General features: G+C 42.8%; 1 protein-coding gene across 1 annotated transcript in view; it reads right to left on the bottom strand.

The window, feature by feature from the left end:
• The window catches only part of LOC129852928 (anoctamin-5-like), a 23,395-nt gene extending 3,634 nt beyond the window's left edge, over positions 1 to 19,761 (bottom strand). The window contains exons 1-11 of the mRNA XM_055918527.1: positions 19,442 to 19,761; positions 12,480 to 12,524; positions 8,115 to 8,185; positions 5,940 to 6,047; positions 5,203 to 5,271; positions 4,175 to 4,459; positions 3,971 to 4,090; positions 3,735 to 3,850; positions 2,958 to 3,092; positions 489 to 594; positions 69 to 182 (exon numbers count right to left, since the gene is read on the bottom strand). Coding sequence (XP_055774502.1) covers positions 69 to 182; positions 489 to 594; positions 2,958 to 3,092; positions 3,735 to 3,850; positions 3,971 to 4,090; positions 4,175 to 4,459; positions 5,203 to 5,271; positions 5,940 to 6,047; positions 8,115 to 8,185; positions 12,480 to 12,524; positions 19,442 to 19,517 — 1,245 coding nt within the window. The 5' untranslated portion in view covers positions 19,518 to 19,761. The remainder of the gene's footprint in view (positions 1 to 68; positions 183 to 488; positions 595 to 2,957; positions 3,093 to 3,734; positions 3,851 to 3,970; positions 4,091 to 4,174; positions 4,460 to 5,202; positions 5,272 to 5,939; positions 6,048 to 8,114; positions 8,186 to 12,479; positions 12,525 to 19,441) is intronic.

The raw sequence follows: 19,761 nt of genomic DNA, 5'->3' as shown, positions 1-19,761 counted from the left end.
TCACTGCAGAACCGACAGGGTCATTACACTCTAACAGTAACAGTCTGTCTCCCTCACAGGGGATGTACTGTAATTCTCCAACAGGTTAAATACAGTAACAACAGAGTGGACAGACACTTACCCCAGATCCCCATAAACATGGCAAAGAACACGGTCCCCTCGTTATCAAACAGATGGGATTGCTGGAAGAGGGATCATGGGACAGGATGAGCTCCTAACCACCCAGAGGAAATGACATGCTGTGCTTTGGCCACAGCAATATGACATACTGCACACTCAGCATGGGAGATTTCACTGGCTTTGATTGGCAGGCTGGTTTAAACAATAAGCTAAGCATGCAGAATATTTACACAGCCATCATTTTTTTAAGTGTGAAGAGCCATCAATAATTAGATGTAATGGCCAATCATCATGAGATTATGATTAGCCATTTGAGGAAAGATTACATTGTGACTGAATGACAGAATATATTGTATATGTTCCCTTACCCAGGATGAGAGACACGTGGAGTTGAGCTTCCAGTAACTACACTTCTTATCACACAGCGGACACATCACAATACTCCCTCCAATGCTGGGGTCACAGATCTCCTTACTGTGGGAGAGATAAATAGGAAGAATAGAAAGTGGGAAAGAACATAATACATTTGATATGACTTCACATGTCTTGTATAGACTGACAAAGTTGTGTGATTTAGTGTACTGTTGGATGTGCAACAACAAAGAAGTCTTTTTTTTTTACACAATTATTATTAATATACTGACTACACACCATTAGGTGTGTGTGTGTGTGTGTGTGTGTGTGTATGAGAGCCCACTTGGGCATGATTCAAAGGCTGTGTTTAAACAGCCAGCCCAATAATGTGTATTTTGAACATTGATATCAGATCTTATTTGTTGTTACTTTTTTTTAGTTTTATTTTTTTACTTTTGTACTTTTTGTACTTTTTATTTTAAACTCGGACAAAACAGATATGCTAGTTCTAGGTCCCAAGAAACAAAGAGATCTTCTGTTGAATCTGACAATTAATCTTGATGGTTGTACAGTCATCTCAAACAAAACTGTGAAGGACCTCGGTGTTACTCTGGACCCCGATCTCTCTTTTGATGAACATATCAAGAATATTTAGAGGACAGCTTTTTTCCATCTTCATAACATTGCAAATTTCAGAAACTTTCTGTCCTAAAATGATTCAGAAAAATGTATCCATGCTTTTGTCACTTCTAGATTAGACTACTGCAATGCTCTACTTTCCGGCTACCCGGATAAAGCACTAAATAAACTTCAGTTAGTGCTGAACACGGCTGCTAGAATCTTGACTAGAATCAAAAAATGTGATCATATTACTCCAGTATTATATTACTCCTCTCTACACTGGCTTCCTGTTAAGGCTAGGGCTGATTTCAAGGTTTTACTGCTAACCTACAAAGCATTACATGGGCTTGCTCCTACCTATCTTTCCGATTTGGTCCTGATGTACATACCTACACATACGCTACGGTCACAAGACGCAGGCCTCCTTACTGTCCCTAGAATATCTAAGCAAACAGTTGGAGGCAGGGCTTTCTCCTATAGAGCTCCATTTCTATGGAATGGTCTGCCTATCCATGTGAGAGACGCAGACTCGGTCTCGACCTCTAAGTCTTTATTGAAGACTCATCTCTTCAGTAGGTCCTATGATTGAGTGTAGTCTGGCCCAAGGGTGGGAAGGTGAACGGAAAGGCACTGGAGCGACGAACCGCCCTTGCTGTCTCTACCTGGCCGGTTCCTCTCTCTCCACTGGGATTCTCTGCCTCTAACCCTATAACTGGGGCGGAGTCACTGGCTTACTGGTGCTCTTCCATGCTGTCCCTAGGAGGGGTGCGTCACTCGAGTGGGTTGAGTCACTGACGTGATCGTCCTGTGCGGGTTGACGCCCCCCTCGGGTTCGTGCCGTGGTGGAGATCTTCGTGGGCTATACTCAGCCTTGTCTCAGGGTAGTAGGTTGGTGGTTGAAGATATCCCTCTAGTGGTGTGGGGGCTGTGCTTTGGCAAAGTGGGTGGGGTTATATCCTGCCTGTTTGGCCCTGTTTGGGGGTATCGTCGGACAGGGCCACAGTGTCTCCCGACCCCTCCTGTCTTAGCCTCCAGTATTTATGCTGTGAAGGTTTATGTGTCGGGGGGCTAAGGTTATATCTGGAGTATTTCTCCTGTCTTATCCGGTGTCCTGTGTAAATGTAAGTATGCTCCCTCTAATTCTCTCACTCTTTCTCTCGCTCTTCTCTCGGAGGACCTCAGCCCTAGGACCATGCCTCAGGACTACCTGGCCTGATGACTCCTTGCTGTCCCCAGTCCACCTGGTCATGCTGCTGCTCCAGTTTCAACTGTTCTGCCTGCGGCTATGGAACCCTGACCTGTTCACTGGACGTGCTACCTTGTCCCGGACCTGCTGTTTTGGACTCTCTATCTTCCCCACCTGCTGTCTCTAACTCTGAATGATCGGCTATGAAAAGCCAACTGACATTTACTCCTGAGGTGCTGACCTGTTGCACCCTCTACAACCACTGTGGTTATTATTATTTGACCCTGCTGGCCATCTGTGAACTTTTGAACATCTTGGCCATGTTCTGTTATAATCTCCACCCGGCACAGCCAGAAGAGGACTGGCCACCCCTCAGAGCCTGGTTCCTCTCTAGGTTTCTTCCTAAGGTTCTGGCCTTTCTAGGGAGTTTTTCCTAGCCACCATGCTTCTACACCTGCATTGCTTGCTGTTTGGGGTTTTAGACTGGGTTTCTGTACATCACTTTGTGACATCGGCTGATGTAAAAAGGGCTTTATAAATACATTTGATTGATTGATTGATCTTCTGCCAATAATTGGGCGAAATATTAGAATTGGGCTGCCTGTTTAAATGCAGACAATTAACTGTTTTCCTATTTTTCAAAAAAGGCACCTTTATGCCCCCTGGTGGTACTAACCTTGTTAAATTGTCATCGTAGCTTAGCACACCATAGATAAAACATATGACCCCCATGACCGCAGCAAAGAACAACATCTCTGTGTAGAAGCCCAGCCAGGCAAAGTAGATCCCAATCTTCTCCCCATAATACTTCCTGTTAACAACACAGAGATAATCCAATTTATTTGGCATTAGGGAGTAGGGACACTTAGTACTTGCATGCTGTTATAGATCAGGTGTTCCCAAACTTTTTCACTCTGGGCCCCCCTTCCATCATTGGGGGACATCCTACGTCCCCCCCCCCCCCCTCCCCCATGTGCACACCACGTCTATTTCTATGGGCACAGGGACTGTTCATGACACAAACTGTTCACACCGCTCTTGTTGGTGGAGAGAATGTTGCAGGTTTAAAGCACATTTTCGTGCAATTCTAGACATTTTGTCATGTCTAATGTGTATTCATGTGACATTTGAGTGACAACAATTATTACAACAATATCTATGGGCTATAAAACCTAGGTAAAAAAACATTAGCTGACATTTCTGACAAGTTATAAATAGCTCTCTATGGTATGCATTGACTGACATGACAAGAGGAACTGATGATGCACTACCCAATTTCGAAATTGCACCTTGTGCGTTCTACTATTACAACTTTCAAGAGTAAGTTTAAAGCTGGACTGAGTTCGCCCACCTCCTCCCCCTCCCCTCCCCTCCCCTCCCCCTGTTATAGACGTAGATCTTTGTGTCTATGCATGGGGGAAATGTAACCGATGTCCAGCCGATGTTGTCTTACCTGATGAGGTTGAGGGGCTGCTCCTTGTAGAAACAGAGGAACCTAGCCCAATTCTTATAGAGGTGGTAGCGTTCGCTCTCACACTGCTCATTTGTGTTCCTCTCCCAGTATCGACACTGACAGCACAGAGGACAGGAGAATAATCCGTTCTAGTTTAGAAAAAATCTGACATCCTCACATGAAATCTACTGTGAGTATGTTGATGTGATGTAGGTGGGGCGTCACGTGTTTCTTACATCATGAAGTGGGAAGGCTGAGGTGTAGGTCCCGTTGTTCAGTAACCGCTTGATACCTTTCTTGTCTGTCTCCTTGCGGTCCTCTTTATAGTACGGACAGCGAGACAGGATGTAGTACACCTGACAGGAAGGGACATCAGATCAGTGTGTGTGTGTGTGTGTGTGCGCGTCTCTCTGGATTCTGTGTTAAGATTCTGTACTTACTATTCTGTTGCGTGTAGAGGGGGGGAAGAAGGTGTCTTGGTTTTTGATGAGGAAGAAGTCTATCTTGTCCTTATCAAATGGAGAGGTGAAGTAGTCAGGCTGTGGGCGCATCACCTTCTCTGGCAGGCGGAACGGTCGGGAGAGCCACTCCAGTGGAACGTCCTGTCCGTGGGGGATGTCGCTTTCCTTAAAGGGAACCTTGATCTTCAGCACGTCAGCGTAGGTGGCCAACACCTCCCACGGGGCGTGGATCTTCAGGAAGTACGTTTTCAGATCATCCGAGTCCTAAGAGGAATGAGTTGAGAGAGGGCAGAGCGAGGCAATTTGACTGACCATACAATTTAAGCACAAAACAGAGGAATCATTTAAAATAGAGTAAATTTATGATATTTTCAAAATTTTCCATTTGAATATAGTACACATTTTCACCTAAAAGTTTGTAAAGAAAACATAGAAACACTGTCTGTACAAAATATTAGGAACAGCTCAGAACAGCCTCAATTCATCGGGGCATGGACTACAAGGTGACTCCAATGCTTCCCACAGTTGTGTCAAGTTGGCTGGATATCCTTTGGGTGGTGGAACATTCTTGATACACACAGGAAACTGTTGAGCGTGAAAAACCCAGATGCGTTGCAGTTCTTGACACACACCAACCTGTGCGCCTGGCATGTACGACCATATCCTGTTCAAAGGCACTTAAATCTTTTGTCTTGCCCATTCACCCTCTGAATGGCACACATACACAACTAATGCCTCAATTGTCTCAAGCCTTAAATATTCTTCTTTAATTAGCCTGTCTCCTCTCCTTCATCTACACTGGTTGAAGGGATCATATAAGGTAAGCTTTCACTTTTGTACACTCAGTATATGTTAAACACCCTTCTACCACTGAGGAAAGAAGAATGTGGAGTGAAATTCCCCTTTAAGAAAGCTCTGCTGAGATATTCCCCACTTTGCAGTAATGTGATGTGCTGCTGCATGATGACCACTAGAGGGCCCCAGCGTGCCACAGATGGGTAACTTACCAATTTGTCCTCAGTCTCAAGCTCCAGTCCAGCCTTCTTAAGGTTGGCCTCAAACTCCCTCCTCCTCTCCTGTACAAATACAGATACAGACACACATGCACTTTACGCAATAGCAAGGACCAGGGCAGAAAAGCATTTATCCTTGTATCTCCCCCTCTATCACTTTATCCTTCCATCCATTCTTGTATTCTAACTTCCCCATTCATTCTCATAATTTTTCCTTGGGAGGATCCATTTTGTTCTTGTAGAAGCTCTGTTGAAAGACTGCCTGGCACCAGTCACAGCATTCTCAAAGTCCAAAAATCAGAAGCTAGAGGGCCTTGTAATAATGAAATTTGGTCTGTCTATGGTCTGTCTGTGGCATAAAATCTTTGCTTCTCTGTCAAGAAAGAGGTGATGCAATAACCCCAACAACAAAGTTTCAACCACTGGAAACTTATCAGCCACTTCCTTTTAGCCACCTTCTCCTCTTACCACCCTGATTCAGGCTGATTATGAGTCATGGTCACGTGGTCAGTTGACCCCAGACACTGTCTTTACTGTGAAAAAAGGTATTGCAACAGACAACTAAAATAGCTGTGTTCTTATTGAAGTCGTTGAGGCTCAAAGCACGCCTGACCACTCCAAGGTCAATGCTCTGTGCTGTCATGTCCGTGTTGATAAACTGCCATGTGTCTCTCTGTAACCACACAATGCTCTCTGTCTCTGTGTTGATGATGGTGCGTTATGCTGCCCACCTGCTTCTTCTCTCCATCCTTGTCATCTAGGTAGGACAGTATGAAGTCAATCCTGCGAACCCCGTCCCTGAAGAACACGGTGTCTTTGTTCTGCTGTAGTCTGTCAGTCTGGAGGGCAGACAGAGAAGAGTGTCAGAACACTAACCCACAAAAACTATTTCTCTCCTCCTATGAACAGAGAACATCTGTTTACTGAATGTGACGATGTACGTTAAAAGTACATTAAAAGTACATGGTCGTAGTTTAGTATATAGTTTAGGACACACCCAAAATTAAATAAAGAAATGTATTTTGTAATGAGTGTGGACTTTCTCTCTTTTGTGTGGTTTGTCTTATGTAACTTGAATAGGAGTTAGGAGGCAGTGGCTCCTGGACACTTTCCAGTGAAGGCATGCCTATCATTATGCTAAACGGAGCCCTCATCTATGGCAAGCAATGTGGTACATACTGCACTAGGGCCTGAAATGAACATTTTGGTTTTTATAATAACGTTAAACCTAGTCTTGATATTCTCAGATCATCCCAGACCAGTATACAGCCACTTCTTGATTCAAGCCCCAAACCTGGCACTGACAATACTCTTCAATCACAATGCTCCACACTCCAGTTTGCCAGGGTCCAGTTGCTCAGTTCAACACTCCACACTTCAGTTTATTTATAAGCATATTAAGCATGTGTAGGAGAAATCACCCTTGTTAAAAAGTTAAATGTTTGTGAAATTCAGGATATTGTATATACAGTAGTTAAAGGCTGTTTCTCAACTAGGTTTGTATACTCCTGGTTTTATTCCACCTGAGGGGTACAGCTAAGGTTTTACAGTGCTATGCCCTGCAATTAGGACGACAGAGGGGAAAAAACCTTATCGACACAGTCTTGGACCTGGAGTGGAGGAAAATGGCTTTTCTTGATCCAATCGGCTAAGATTATGTTCACCAATTCCAGGTCTTACATCATCTTTTGAACCTCAATTGTGAAAAAGTATTGCCTGTGTGGGGTCTGTTTCACCGTGTGACTAGGAGGAAAAGCGCTTCAGTCCAATTAGCTTAGTGTGCGACAAAACAGAGGCGGGTCCCTAGATACAGCGGTATCCTGGCTCTGGAGAACACACTGCGGTCGGGAAGAGAAACAGAGCCCCTCCCCTTTTTGTTTATCAGCCTCCACACCCACAAACAGGGAGGAAGGAAACAGAGCCCCTCCCCTTTTTGTTTATCAGCCTCCACACCCACAAACAGGGAGGAAGGAAACAGAGCCCCCTCCCCTTTTTGTTTATCAGCCTCCACACCCACAAACAGGGAGGAAGGAAACAGAGCCCCCTCCCCTTTTTGTTTATCAGCCTCCACACCCACAAACAGGGAGGAAGGAAACAGAGCCCCTCCCCTTTTTGTTTATCAGCCTCCACACCCACAAACAGGGAGGAAGGAAACAGGGTGGGGATACAGCATTTAATTCCCATAATCATCAACAGAATTAGGTTGTGGAAAGCATATTAGAACAATTTGAAATGTATGGCCTTCCACCTTTATGTGTCAAAGCATGCTTGAATATGAGTGAGAGAGAAAATGTTCAAGTTCGCTAGTTCTTGAATAACAGATTAATGCTGGATAGAGAACACGGACACAGAACAGACACAGTAATATTCTCTCTGTAGGCAGTATTTTAGTTTGTGCTTATTGCCTGGGGAGAGCTGATCTGATAAAGAGAGGAGCTCTCTGAGAGACACTGAGGTCTTGTGACTGAACAATGAGAACTGTAGTAGAAAGAGGTCAGTTGTTTCCAACTTAGGCAAGGTACACAAAGGCATGCAAAACAACCTCTTTTCAATACACGCTCACTATTGATCAAGAATATTGATCATGGATGGGGATCGATCAAGCATGTGGAGGAAGACTAAAAACAAAACACATAATCATACATTTCTTACAGCCAAATACGCACATAAGTGCCAAAATGTATCTACTAATCCAGTATACCTTCAACATTTCGTTAACCTTTATCATGTAAATAATTTGATGTGTTTTTTGTTTGTTGCAGCTTTCAATTAATTTGCCAGTTGCATTGCAGAACACTGCTGCATTACAGCACAGAGAGCTTGGGAAGTCATCTAGGGCAGGGATATGTTAATGTAGAGTGAAAGTAGAATATCCAGGCAGGTCAACATGGGGTCATGGGACTCACCTCTGTGTGTCCAGGTAGCTGTGTACCTCCGTCCTCTATAAAGTTATTAAGACTGTGGACATTACATTCCTCTGTGAAGAGAAAAGAAACACGAGCAGAGATTAGTTCCCATAAAGGGCAATCTGCAGTTGCTACATACATTTTTGGACTTATGATATATAGTATAATGATATACTACATATGAGTCCATTGATTCTTGAATAATATAACTTATACATGCCTCATGAGCTTAGTTTAACTGTCACACCCCATCAGAACCCAAAATATAAACTAGTTTTAATCCAATGTTGGTAAATATTGTATATGTAAACAAACACAGTATAGCCTCAAAACATGGTTTAAAATATAATGTTGATATCTTGGAAGGTCAGTCCTTGCATCTATCCCACTGGGCAAAAACTGGTTGAATCAATGTTGTTTCCACATCATTTCAATAAAAAAAATGTATGTGATGACATTGAATCATCGTGGAAAACTGATTGGATTTGTAAAAAGTCATCAACATAAGGGAATTTCATCTCTATTTCACCCAACTTTGAACCTAAATCTAATGTCATGGTGAATTCACGTTAGTTGACAACTCAAACAAATGTAAATAAAAAATGTATGTTGAACTGAGGTATAGGGCTAAGGATTGCCCCTTTAACAGAAAACTATTTACAATGTACAAATGGCATAGTGATATGTGTACAGAAATGTGTAACCACTCATTTACTTGAGAGAAAGCAATGGGTTAATTGTCTATATATTTTACGTAATTATTCCAGCCTCATCACACCAACTAGCCTAATAGGTCATATGAGATACAACATACACTTGATATGAAAATGTCAAACTTGTTCCCTGTGGTCATGTATGATAGCTTCACTACATACAGTCAATTGGCTAAATGAATCCTAGAAAAACAAAGCTATGTTATTTAACTAAAATGAGTGTAATGTCATCAGATACACTACTTAAACCCCATGAAATCCCATGACCCATCCCTCTGTTTCCACCCACATTCCTTTTCTACAGATTTGCCAATGATTTTGCAGATGATCGAGTCGGTCTCCCTCCTATTAGCTAATAGTTCTATATTGAGAGCAGGAATTGCTGATGTGACGAAAACAGCATTAGTCTGTCAGTGGAACTGTGTTGTGGTCAGATGTCAGAACACCCCAACACAACACTGTGTTGACATGGACTGCCCTCAGGGCAACAGCATGGTGAAATAGACATGAAGACACTCACTCTCTCAAGAGCTCTCAGACATAAAACCAGGGGAAAGAACTAAACACATATACCTATAAAGACCCACTAGCACAAAAGCACACTTTCCATCTAGACACACAGACAGAAACACACAGCATTCCAGCAGCAGCGCAGAGCACTCCCCCAGCCTGGCAGAAACCGCTAGAGGAGGGAATGTGCTCATGTTGCAGCGCTGCCTGCCTCCTGGTTATTTCTGAATGCTGGGAAACAAGCACTTCCCGTGGGGAGGTTAGGCCTCTACATACAGGGAGGGATGGGGGAGGGGCAGCAGCCCAGTCAGAGGCCCTGTAGTTCCCTCAGACGTAACACAATCTAGCTTACCACAGGAAGGATTCCTTCTGCCCTGAGCCTTTCTTTCATTGGATGAGTGGGATATTTTTAAAGAACCAGAGGTTTGACTGAGTGCCTTGCAAGCCAATGAGAGGCTCGAGGGAGCCGCTCTGTACAGCTGAGAGGTAAATTAAAGAGACAACTCATGAGGTTGGAATGATGTTGAGACTGCCAGCCAGCCAGATGAGTCGGAGCACAAGCATCCCTAACCCCTATGAAGGTCAAACTAGCAGAGGGATTTTCCAAAGAAGCTGTGCCAAGGTGTGATGGTTGTACTACTAACAGTCATTATCAGTCCAGAGCTGAGCAAACAAAGAGAGAGAGGGAGTGTGTTACCAAACAGGGACAAGGCCACTTTTATTAGACATTTATAGATAGCAGCACATCCACACACATGCAGAAACACACAGTATAGTATATGCATAGTATACATGCGTTCATAGATACCTCAGCACCCAAGAAACACACATTTTTCAATGTTTTCAAAAATGAATACAATGGGATACACATATCCTCAAATACAGTATGGTGTAAACACATAAATATAAATACACTATTGTTTGTATATATCCCATATATTTAAAGTATGTGGACACCCCTTCAAATTAGTGGATTCGGCTATTTCAGCCACACCCGTTGTATAAGTGTATAAAATCGAGCACACAGCCATACAATCTCCATAGACAAACATTGGCAGTAGAATGGCCTTACTGAAGAGCTCAGTGACATTCAAAGTGGTACTGTCATAGGAGGCCACTTTTTAACATTTCTGCTCTGCTAGAGCTGCCCCGGTCAACTGTAAGTGCTGTGAAGTGAAAACGTCTAGGAGCAACAACGGCTCAGCTGCGAAGTGGTAGGCCACAGAAAAAGCTCACAGAACAGGACCGTCGAGTGCTGAAGCGCGTAAAAATCGTCTGTCCTCAGTGGCAACACTCACTACCGAGTTCAAAACTGCCTCTTGAAGCAATGTCAGCACAAGAACTGTTTGTCGGGAGCTTCATAAAATGGGTTTCCATGGCCGAGCAGCCGCACACAAGCCTAAGACCACCAGGCGCAATGCCAAGCGTTGGCTGGAGTGATGTAAAGCTTGCCACCATTGGACTCTGGAGCAGTGGAAACACGTTCTCTGGAGGGATAAATCATGCTTCACCATCTGGCAGTCCGACGGACGAATCTGGATTTTGCAGATGTTAGGAGAACGCTACCTGCCTCAATGCATAGTGCCAACTGTAAAGTTTGGTGGAGGAGGAATAATGGTTTGGGGCTGTTTTTCATGGTTCAGGCTAGGCCCCTTAGTTCCAGTGAAGGGAAATCTTAACGCTACATCATACAATGACATTCTAGACGATTCTGTGCTTCCAACTTTGTGGCAGCCATTTGGGGAAGGCCCTTTCCTGTTTCAGCATGACAATGCCCCCGTGCACAAAGCGAGGTCCATACAGAAATGGTTTGTCGAGATCGGTGTGGAAGAACTTGACTGGCCTGCACAGAGCTCTGACCTCAACCCCATCGAACACCTTTGGGATGCATTGGAAAGCCGATTGCGAGCCAGGCCTAATCACCCAAAATCAGTGCCCGACCTCACTCATGCTCTTGTGGCTGAATGGAAGAAAGTCCCCCCAACAATGATCCAACATCTAGTGGAAAGCCGTCCCAGAAGAGTGGAGGCTGTTATAGCACCAAAGGGGGGACCGACTCCATATTAATGGCCATGATTTTGGAGTGAGATGTTCGACGAGCACATACTTTTTGTCACGTAGTGTACCACCTCCTGGAACTAGACCCACATTCAGATAGTTGGAGATCCACTAGTGAAGATGTACATCTAAATAACACCCACTGCCTGCAGAACACTGCAGAACTTATTGTAAACACGCCTGTAGTCTCCAGCACACTAAATTAAACCGACATTGATAACCACATTGATGAAGTCCTAGAGAACATCTCATCCTACTGTAGCTGACCTACAAGTAACCTTCAGTGGGTAGTCTGGAGTGATGAATATCCCACATTGTCTTGCACATCCATTTAAGCAATAAGGTCCGAGGGGGTGTGGGCTGTTCTTATGCACGAAACAACGCAGATTGCCTGGATACAGCCCCTAGCTGTGGTATATTGGCCATATACAGCCCCCCTTTTACAGTCTGATATACCACGGCTTTCAGCCAATCATCCTTCAAGACTTAAACCACCCAGTTCATATTTTTTCTTAGGTGCTGGATAAATGCATAAAGATGTATGCACTCAGTGCAGGTGTTCTTTCAACATCTGCTAGGAGTGTTGGCCTTAAGCCTTGGTCCTAGATCTTTATAAAGGGAGAGATCTAGCAGGTTTCTGCTCATGTTTCCCTTTCTGAAATATCAAATAACCAACAGAGAGATGCACAGATGAAATTATGTCAACAAAATCACAAAAAATATATATATTTTAAAATGTCAAATATGGTACAGGTAAATTCAATAAATGTAGCATATTGGATTTGAAAGGTCATTTCCTTGCTTCCTATACTAAATCAAATGGAGCGATCCACTGGTAAACCCAAGCCTTGGCACACTCACAGAGGACCAGAGGATGCAGAGTGGGTTTGGGCTATGAGGAGCCTGGCTCTGCAGTCGCTGGCATGAAGGGAGGGAGGCTGAGCAGCGAGCAAACAGCACAAGCCTCAGAGTAACCAACAGCAGTACATACAGACACAGCCACTGACTATGAGGTTAGGAGAGGAGAGAATGAAAGGATGGATGGACAGACAGGTGTCACATTAAGCCTTTCGTCTGCTAGTACCTGTTAATAGTTTCATCCTGAATGCTGTCAGCACAGCAGGGCCATCTTCAGAGGAGGAGAGACACAGGACAAAGGGGTTAGTCTGCTTAACAAAGTGCTGCTGGACATTGATAGATGCTTTTATGATATCATAGATACACAAATTCTGAATTAGAATATCTAGAGTAGCACCCACCACAGACACACTAGCCTCAAACAAAAAGGCCATGTGTTAAATATGTTTGATATATTCTCTGTTTGGCTCAATCACAGCAAGTGTCAGTGTGAGGACAGGAATACATTATTCAATTTTTATTTGTGCCATAAAGAAGCTGTCACCTTGATGCTGGTGAGGACCTAACAGCACCTGCGTCACCTGCTCCTACCGGCAGCACCTACTTTACTCTACTTTCCAGTGACAGTCACAGTGCCTTCCTGATTGTCTATTGTTTCAGCCAGATTAACTTTAGACAGCCTGGTAAATGATGTATTGATCAGACCAAACCAATATGGTTTGTGATTTAAATGGTAATACGAGGCCTGAGCTTTACGCTACTTTCCTCTAATGAACCTTCTCCTCTTCTGTTTCAGCTACTGGGCTTATGTACAGGATACACATGGCATACCATGTCCAACAAAATGTTTACTTGAGGTTCCTTCTCGCCAATGCAACAACAATAAGGAAATATAAAAATATGAACATAAAGTAAATGGCTAAGTAGAATAAAATGTTTAGCATAAGTATAATACAGGAAGGCACAATTTATCAAGAGCAATTGTGATGTGTGTGTAGCATGCATTTATGTGTGTGTGTGTGTGTGTGTGTGTGTGTGTGTGTGTGTGTGTGTGTGTGTGTGTGTGTGTGTGTGTGCGTGTGCGTGTGTGCTAAGGTGAGGAGAGTCAGTGCAGGTGGTCAGTCCAGTTCAAGTGTTCAGAAGTCTGATGGCTTTTAGATAGAAACCGTCTCTGAACCTGTAGGTATCATACCTCATGGTCCAATTCTGTCTGCCTAATGGTAATGAAGTGAAGAGCTAATGGCTGGGTTGTGTTTGGTCCTTGATGATGCTGCAGGCCTTCCTCATGCACCGTTTTGAGTAGATGTCCTGGAAGGGTGACAGCACGGTTCCAGTGATGTGCTGGGCTGTCTTCACCTCCCTCTGAAGGGACTTGCGGTCTGGCCAGAGAAATTCCCGACCGTACCAGGCCGTAATGCAACCGGTCAGGACGCTCTCGATGGTGCAGCTGTAATATTTGGAGAGGACCCGGGGTGGCATGTCAAATTTCTTCAGCTGCCTTAGGAAGTAGAGACACTGTTGCGCACTCTTGACAAGAGTGGTGGTGTTGTTGGTCCATGTCAAGTACTCTATGATGTGGATGCAGAGGAACTTAAAACTAGTGACTCTCTCTACTGCAGTCCCGTTGATGTGGATCGGGGAATGTTCCCTCCCTTCCTGAAGTCAAGAATCAACTCCTTTGTTTTGCTGACGTTGACGGAGAGGTTGCTGTCCTTACACCACAATGCCAGTTCACTTACCTCGTCCCTATAGGCATACTCATCGTTGTTGGTTATCAGGCCTACAACCGTGGTGTCGTCAGCAAAATTGATGTTGGAGTTGGTGTCGTGCAAAGCCACACAGCCGTTGGTGAACAGAGAGTACAGCAGAGGGCTGAGGACACCCCTGGGGGGCCCCGTGTTAAGAGTCAGTGTGGAGGAGGTGTTGTTGCCTACCCCCACAGCCTGTGGTCTGCCCGTCAGGAAGTCCAGGATCCAGTTGCAGAGGGGGGTGTCCAGACCCAGGGCTCTGAGCATCATCATCATATCACAGTTGGCTCTACCAGAGAAAGCTTATTGATGATAGAGAAATTGTTCTCTGATGAACTACAAAAGTGTGTCAATCTCATGTCATGTTAGGCCAGGGATTCTCACAGTTTATAATAGATAAAAAGCAGTTTATAATATATAAAAAATACAGTTTATAATAGGCATTGTGATGCTGCACCGTGACGCTGTACCCTATTTAATTAGATGGATATCTAGACTAAAGGTTAAAGCATTCCAATATGTCTGTATATACTGTAGTTCAATAAGTACTAAATGGAAATGGTTGTCCCATTATGTGCCATTCATCCTCCACATAACTAGAGCTGATTAGTTTATCAGGGAAACACTGTAGGCCACAGACATTCACCACATTCTCATTCACTCATGACCAACATGGTAAGATAACCGGCCATATGTCTTGTGGCCCTACACACAGAAGATGGATCATCTAGAAGGCCAGCATGTAAGGCTTGTGCAACGTACATCCTATTGTTGAAAGATGTTAGTGGATGAGACACAATGAACCACAACAATGTCACTATGTTGCTACCATGGCCTGACGTGACCTATTATGTCTAAACTCTTATCATCCTTGTAGCTCCAGCTAGAAATAGCACCATGATATATCAGACTGGCTTCTTTTGACTGACTAAAACATACATGACTCCTGGCTCCAATAGCCTAACTATTGACATCATCCCCAAGTTCATTTTCTCTGGGGAAAGACAATACACAGGATACCTCACTGAAATTACATTGGTTTCCTTACCCTGTAGGAAGAGAGACCAATCCATGTTTTGTTTTTGTTTACCTTGCTGAAGTAACCACATGCTAACTTTAGGATTTAATTTAGGATGTAATTAGGTTGTAAATTCTGTGAAAAAAAGATTACATTCCCTTTTGTTGATTACTTTTTTCCAATCCAATCAGTTCTCCACGTTGATTCAGCGTCATCACATTACATTTTTTTGTTGAAATGACGTGGAAACAATGAGTCAACCAGTTTTTGCCCAGTTGGAAAGCTGTTTTGAATCCCTATTCTCACATCATCTGTTGATGACGTTCTGCACATGGAACAAACAAAATCTCTCTTCTTATCTCCAGGATACAACAGGCCTAGTCCCAGAAGGGAACTGTGCCTTGACAAAACCCTGAATGTTAGATCAGTAGAGTGGACCAATGCCCCGGTGCACCTCCCAGTGAGGGATCATGGGCAGAGCAGATAGCAGAATTCATACTTTATCTTCTCTAAAACAGACATGAAATGTCATCCTTCTAATAATATACTGTTTGAATGAGGCATTCTTGCATAAGGAGGAAAAGTAGAAATGTTAGAATATTACAGATTTTGTCCTTCAGAATTATTCCCCTAATTTTTTTCATCTGCAGCCTTTGGCCTTGTTGCGTACTGCATAATCGCCACTGAGGATATGGCAGAGTACATGAAAACAAACTTTTGTTCTTTGTTCTTCGTAGCTTGTTGCCTGTTCAGATGCGATGCCCAGGTTAACCCACAGATAGAACATGGAATGCTTTGGCACAGAGCTTCCTAAACCCACAAAGCAACACAATCACAAAGCCTGTGATCAAGTGCATCGACCAATGTTACTCAGATGTATATATTAATCTGCTCATGGCCATTGAAATGTAATTGTGGAAGACCAAAGAAGGGATAATAACCAATTGGAAGTGAAAGGAGAAAAGTCCAGGCGTGTAATGTTTTTATCAGAGAAGTATTTATATGAGAAGTGAGTTAACCCTCTCGCCTATATTCAGATATTCAGATACTGCCCACAGTCTGTCTAACTCAGCTATCAAAGAGAAAATATAATTACTCAGCCAGTTTCCATGGCAACACTGGGGCTCCCCCTAGCCTATGAGCCAAGATGAATTCACTGGCTTGCCCTCCCCACCAGATATAAAACACCTTAAATGGAAGCGGCGCACAACTGTCTAATACGTTTCTTATTAGATCATCAATGATTAAGGGAGAGTGCTATAATGCAAATATGATTATTTAGGCCTAGTTTTTGCCTGACTGCCCCCGATCAAGACCAATTAGGCATGCAGAATTGGTAACACGCTATGAAATGAATAGAGGTTTTACTGCGATTGTGAGAGATGTTGTTTACTTTGTAGAATAGCATGCCTAATATTTGATAATACTACAGTGCCTTATTGGAACCTTTCAACAAAACTATTTTGGAAATGCAAATGATTTAGAGCCATGAGAGCCATAACAAGGCAGCCAGTGTGAGCATGTGGGTAATATAACTATGAAAATAAATTATTCTGTAATAGAACTGTATTATATACTAGATGCCGATGAACCTGAAGTCTATTCACGTTCAGTCCCTATATAAACTGTCAACATGGTGATCCACAACACAGACGCACATATAAATAGATCTTTGTTATTGTTATTGTGCAGGAAGGTTTTCCCTGATAACAGCCAACACAAAGCCATTTGTGTGAAAGGGAAGTCTATCAACACAGAACTCCACACTATCTAGACCCAGTGTGGGTAGTCAGCCATACTGTGGATATTTACTAACAAGGAGCCTTAACACAAAAGGGAAAGTGACAGATTGTCCTTAAATTAACCTGCTCATTCAACTCACTACACATTAAGAACAGAAATACCTATTGTTCAGAGATAGTGGAACGCCATCACTTGGCCCTGTTTCTGTAATACCAAAATAAGTTAAATGGACAGCAGAGTCAACAGATTTTTCACCTAATCAACACGAGGATTCAAACCAGCAACATTTCAGTTACTGGCCCAACGCTCTTAACCACTAGGCGACATGCAGCCCTATAGGGGTGAAATGCTAAGAGGGATGTAAACAGTGTGAGAGAGGTTGGAGGGAAGCCTGACTGTTTCCATCAATCAGTGAACTTGCTCCAACTCACTTAATTTCCCAGCAGAGAGACGGATGTAACAATATCTCAAAACCATAATTACTGCGGCATTATTGAAACCACTTTACTGTCGACATTATGAATGCTCAAGTACTTTTTCTATGAAGCCATACATTGCAGCCTACAAAGTATTTTTAACAAAAGGAACATTTGTAATTGTTCAAATCTGTTTATTACCCACAGCAGCTCTACATTTTCTGAGCTATCTCTCAACCAGCAACATTTCATAGAGGGACCCTTGCTACCATGACAGCTTAACACATTATGCAGGGGATGACTGTATTTGGAGACAAAGTCGTCTCTGCGGGCAACTCTGTATAGGCACACTGCCACATTCTCACAAATTGTGACATTTTTGTTATAACAAATGTGATCTAGTAATATATTCTGCATATATTCTGATCTTTACGGCCTATTTGTCACGAAGCACAATTGGAAAAACAGTAGTACTGTTAATGTCCAACTCCTCCCTACAGATCTCTTCAGTGAGTGACTGCTCAGTAAGTCCATAGCATCATGGTCTATTCCCTGTCTAGATAGTCTCTCTACCTTGAGTGCCAATCAGCAGAAGATTGTGTTTAAGTGTTCATGCACTCAATGTTAACAACTATCTGGTCTCCAGCGTGTAATTATGTGAGTATTACCTTGGGACAGTGTGGCACCACACAAAGCAAAGGTTAAAGATATGGATTAGAGGCCTACTGACGCCCTTTGACACATCCTGAAACTAGGAAATAACTGAATAAAATCTGAATACAACAATTTGTGTTGGATTTTACAAATCAATGATTAGACAGTTCAGGACAACCACATGCGATGGACTGGACATGTCTGTGTTAGCACACCATTGCAGATGTCTACCTGTAACTTGTTTCCTTTTCGCCATGAAATTTCACAGAAAACATGAACATAGGACACAGCTTATTCACACAGGAGCACATTTAAGGGAGACGTAGGGGAGCAATACTGAAGTTATAAGGCAGTTAATGGTGTTTAAAAGGGCGGGCATGGACACAACAATGGCCAGTTTCAAGCAGCAATCCATGTGCAGTATGGAGTAACTAATAAGTTCTCAATAGAGGGATATAGATAAGCAGAGTGCCGCTTGCATCAGCTTTACTAGGCCTATACATTAGCACAACAGATCAACCTTGCATTGAATAAGACATCCATCTGCAATAATTATTTTATCCCAAACCTGCTTGGAAATTATTATAATTACATCATTATGAATAATATTTAACTTATATGGACTCAATACTAAATCACTTTGAATGCTGATGTGTAAATCAACAAAGAAATTGCCAAATACATGCCATTTTACAGGCTTCTTTCTGGAATGAGCTTCAAGTACCTGTCCAGTAAGAATCTCTTTCAAAAGATAATATTCTGATAACTCATACCCAAATAATGTTGCTGACTCATGCGGCCAAAGCATAAATTGGAGAGAAAACACTTTAAAAAACCCGCCTCAAACTTGTATCTCAAACAGATGTTTTAAAAAAATGCTTGCTATTTCCTTATAGAAGATGATGTCATCCTCTAGATGGCCAATCAGCAGTCTATTAGCGTAAATATTTTTTGGGACCATATATGCCCAACACCATTCCAACGCAGAAAACATAACATACTTAATTGCAATTTTTTGGAAGGAGAACGATTTCACTCATATTGTAATTAATTATTGGTCCTATTTCATATAAATCTGGAAACACTGGACAGTTACTTTAATTTGTCAGTTTCTCAAACTTCACGTTTGTCCTTCTCTCTCCCAGTAGACCTGTCAGCATGTGAATGGCGTCATCGCATGTATTTTCAGTCATTTCAGAACTATTTTTCAAACCTTTTCCATTTAGTGGTACAACTGTGAAACACATGAGACTGTTTCCGAAACATAATCTGTTATAAATAACATGTAAATTCCATAACAATTTTCGAATCTTCAGGCAAAACATTGTATGTGCCTGTCATCCAGGTAGCCCACTAACGTAAGTGACATATGGCACAGACAGAAGTAATAGCCATTAGCCAAACATTATTCCGAACCCAAATGATAGACAGTGGAATTTCTAGTCACAAAACTGATAGAAGTAGCTTTTGGTTGGACGCGTTTCCTTGAGCATTTTCTGAAAGCGCTATAGTAAACTTCTTAATAGCCAATGAAAACAAAGATTATGGTATAGCCTACGTTTACCGTGTATATTATCAAAGTAGGCTAATCTCCGAATGTGCTTTTTACCTCCAATCTGGGAGTCCATTGCGCTCTTCATTTCGATCAAAATTTCATCCCTTGCCTTTCCCGTTATTCTTCTCATCTCCACCGACTATAAGAAAGGAGTTGCTTTTTCAGGAAAGTGAGGACGGAGAGAGAGGATGCCACCCCACGACTCGATCCTCGATCCACTGTATTTGAGTTTGAGGCTTGGGTTTCACACCAAAATCAACGATTCTGGCATTCATTGGCTGAAAGAATAGCCCAAAATTGTCTTGACATATCCTATCATATTATGATTGCACTCATACTGCTTCTCTATCCACGATACATATTAAAGGGGAGTG

The sequence above is a fragment of the Salvelinus fontinalis genome, chromosome 4, assembly GCF_029448725.1.
Source record: "Salvelinus fontinalis isolate EN_2023a chromosome 4, ASM2944872v1, whole genome shotgun sequence".
Classification (NCBI taxonomy): Eukaryota; Metazoa; Chordata; class Actinopteri; order Salmoniformes; family Salmonidae; genus Salvelinus; species Salvelinus fontinalis.
Note: the sequence above shows the minus strand (reverse complement) of the source record. Positions and strands in the feature narration are given on the sequence as shown.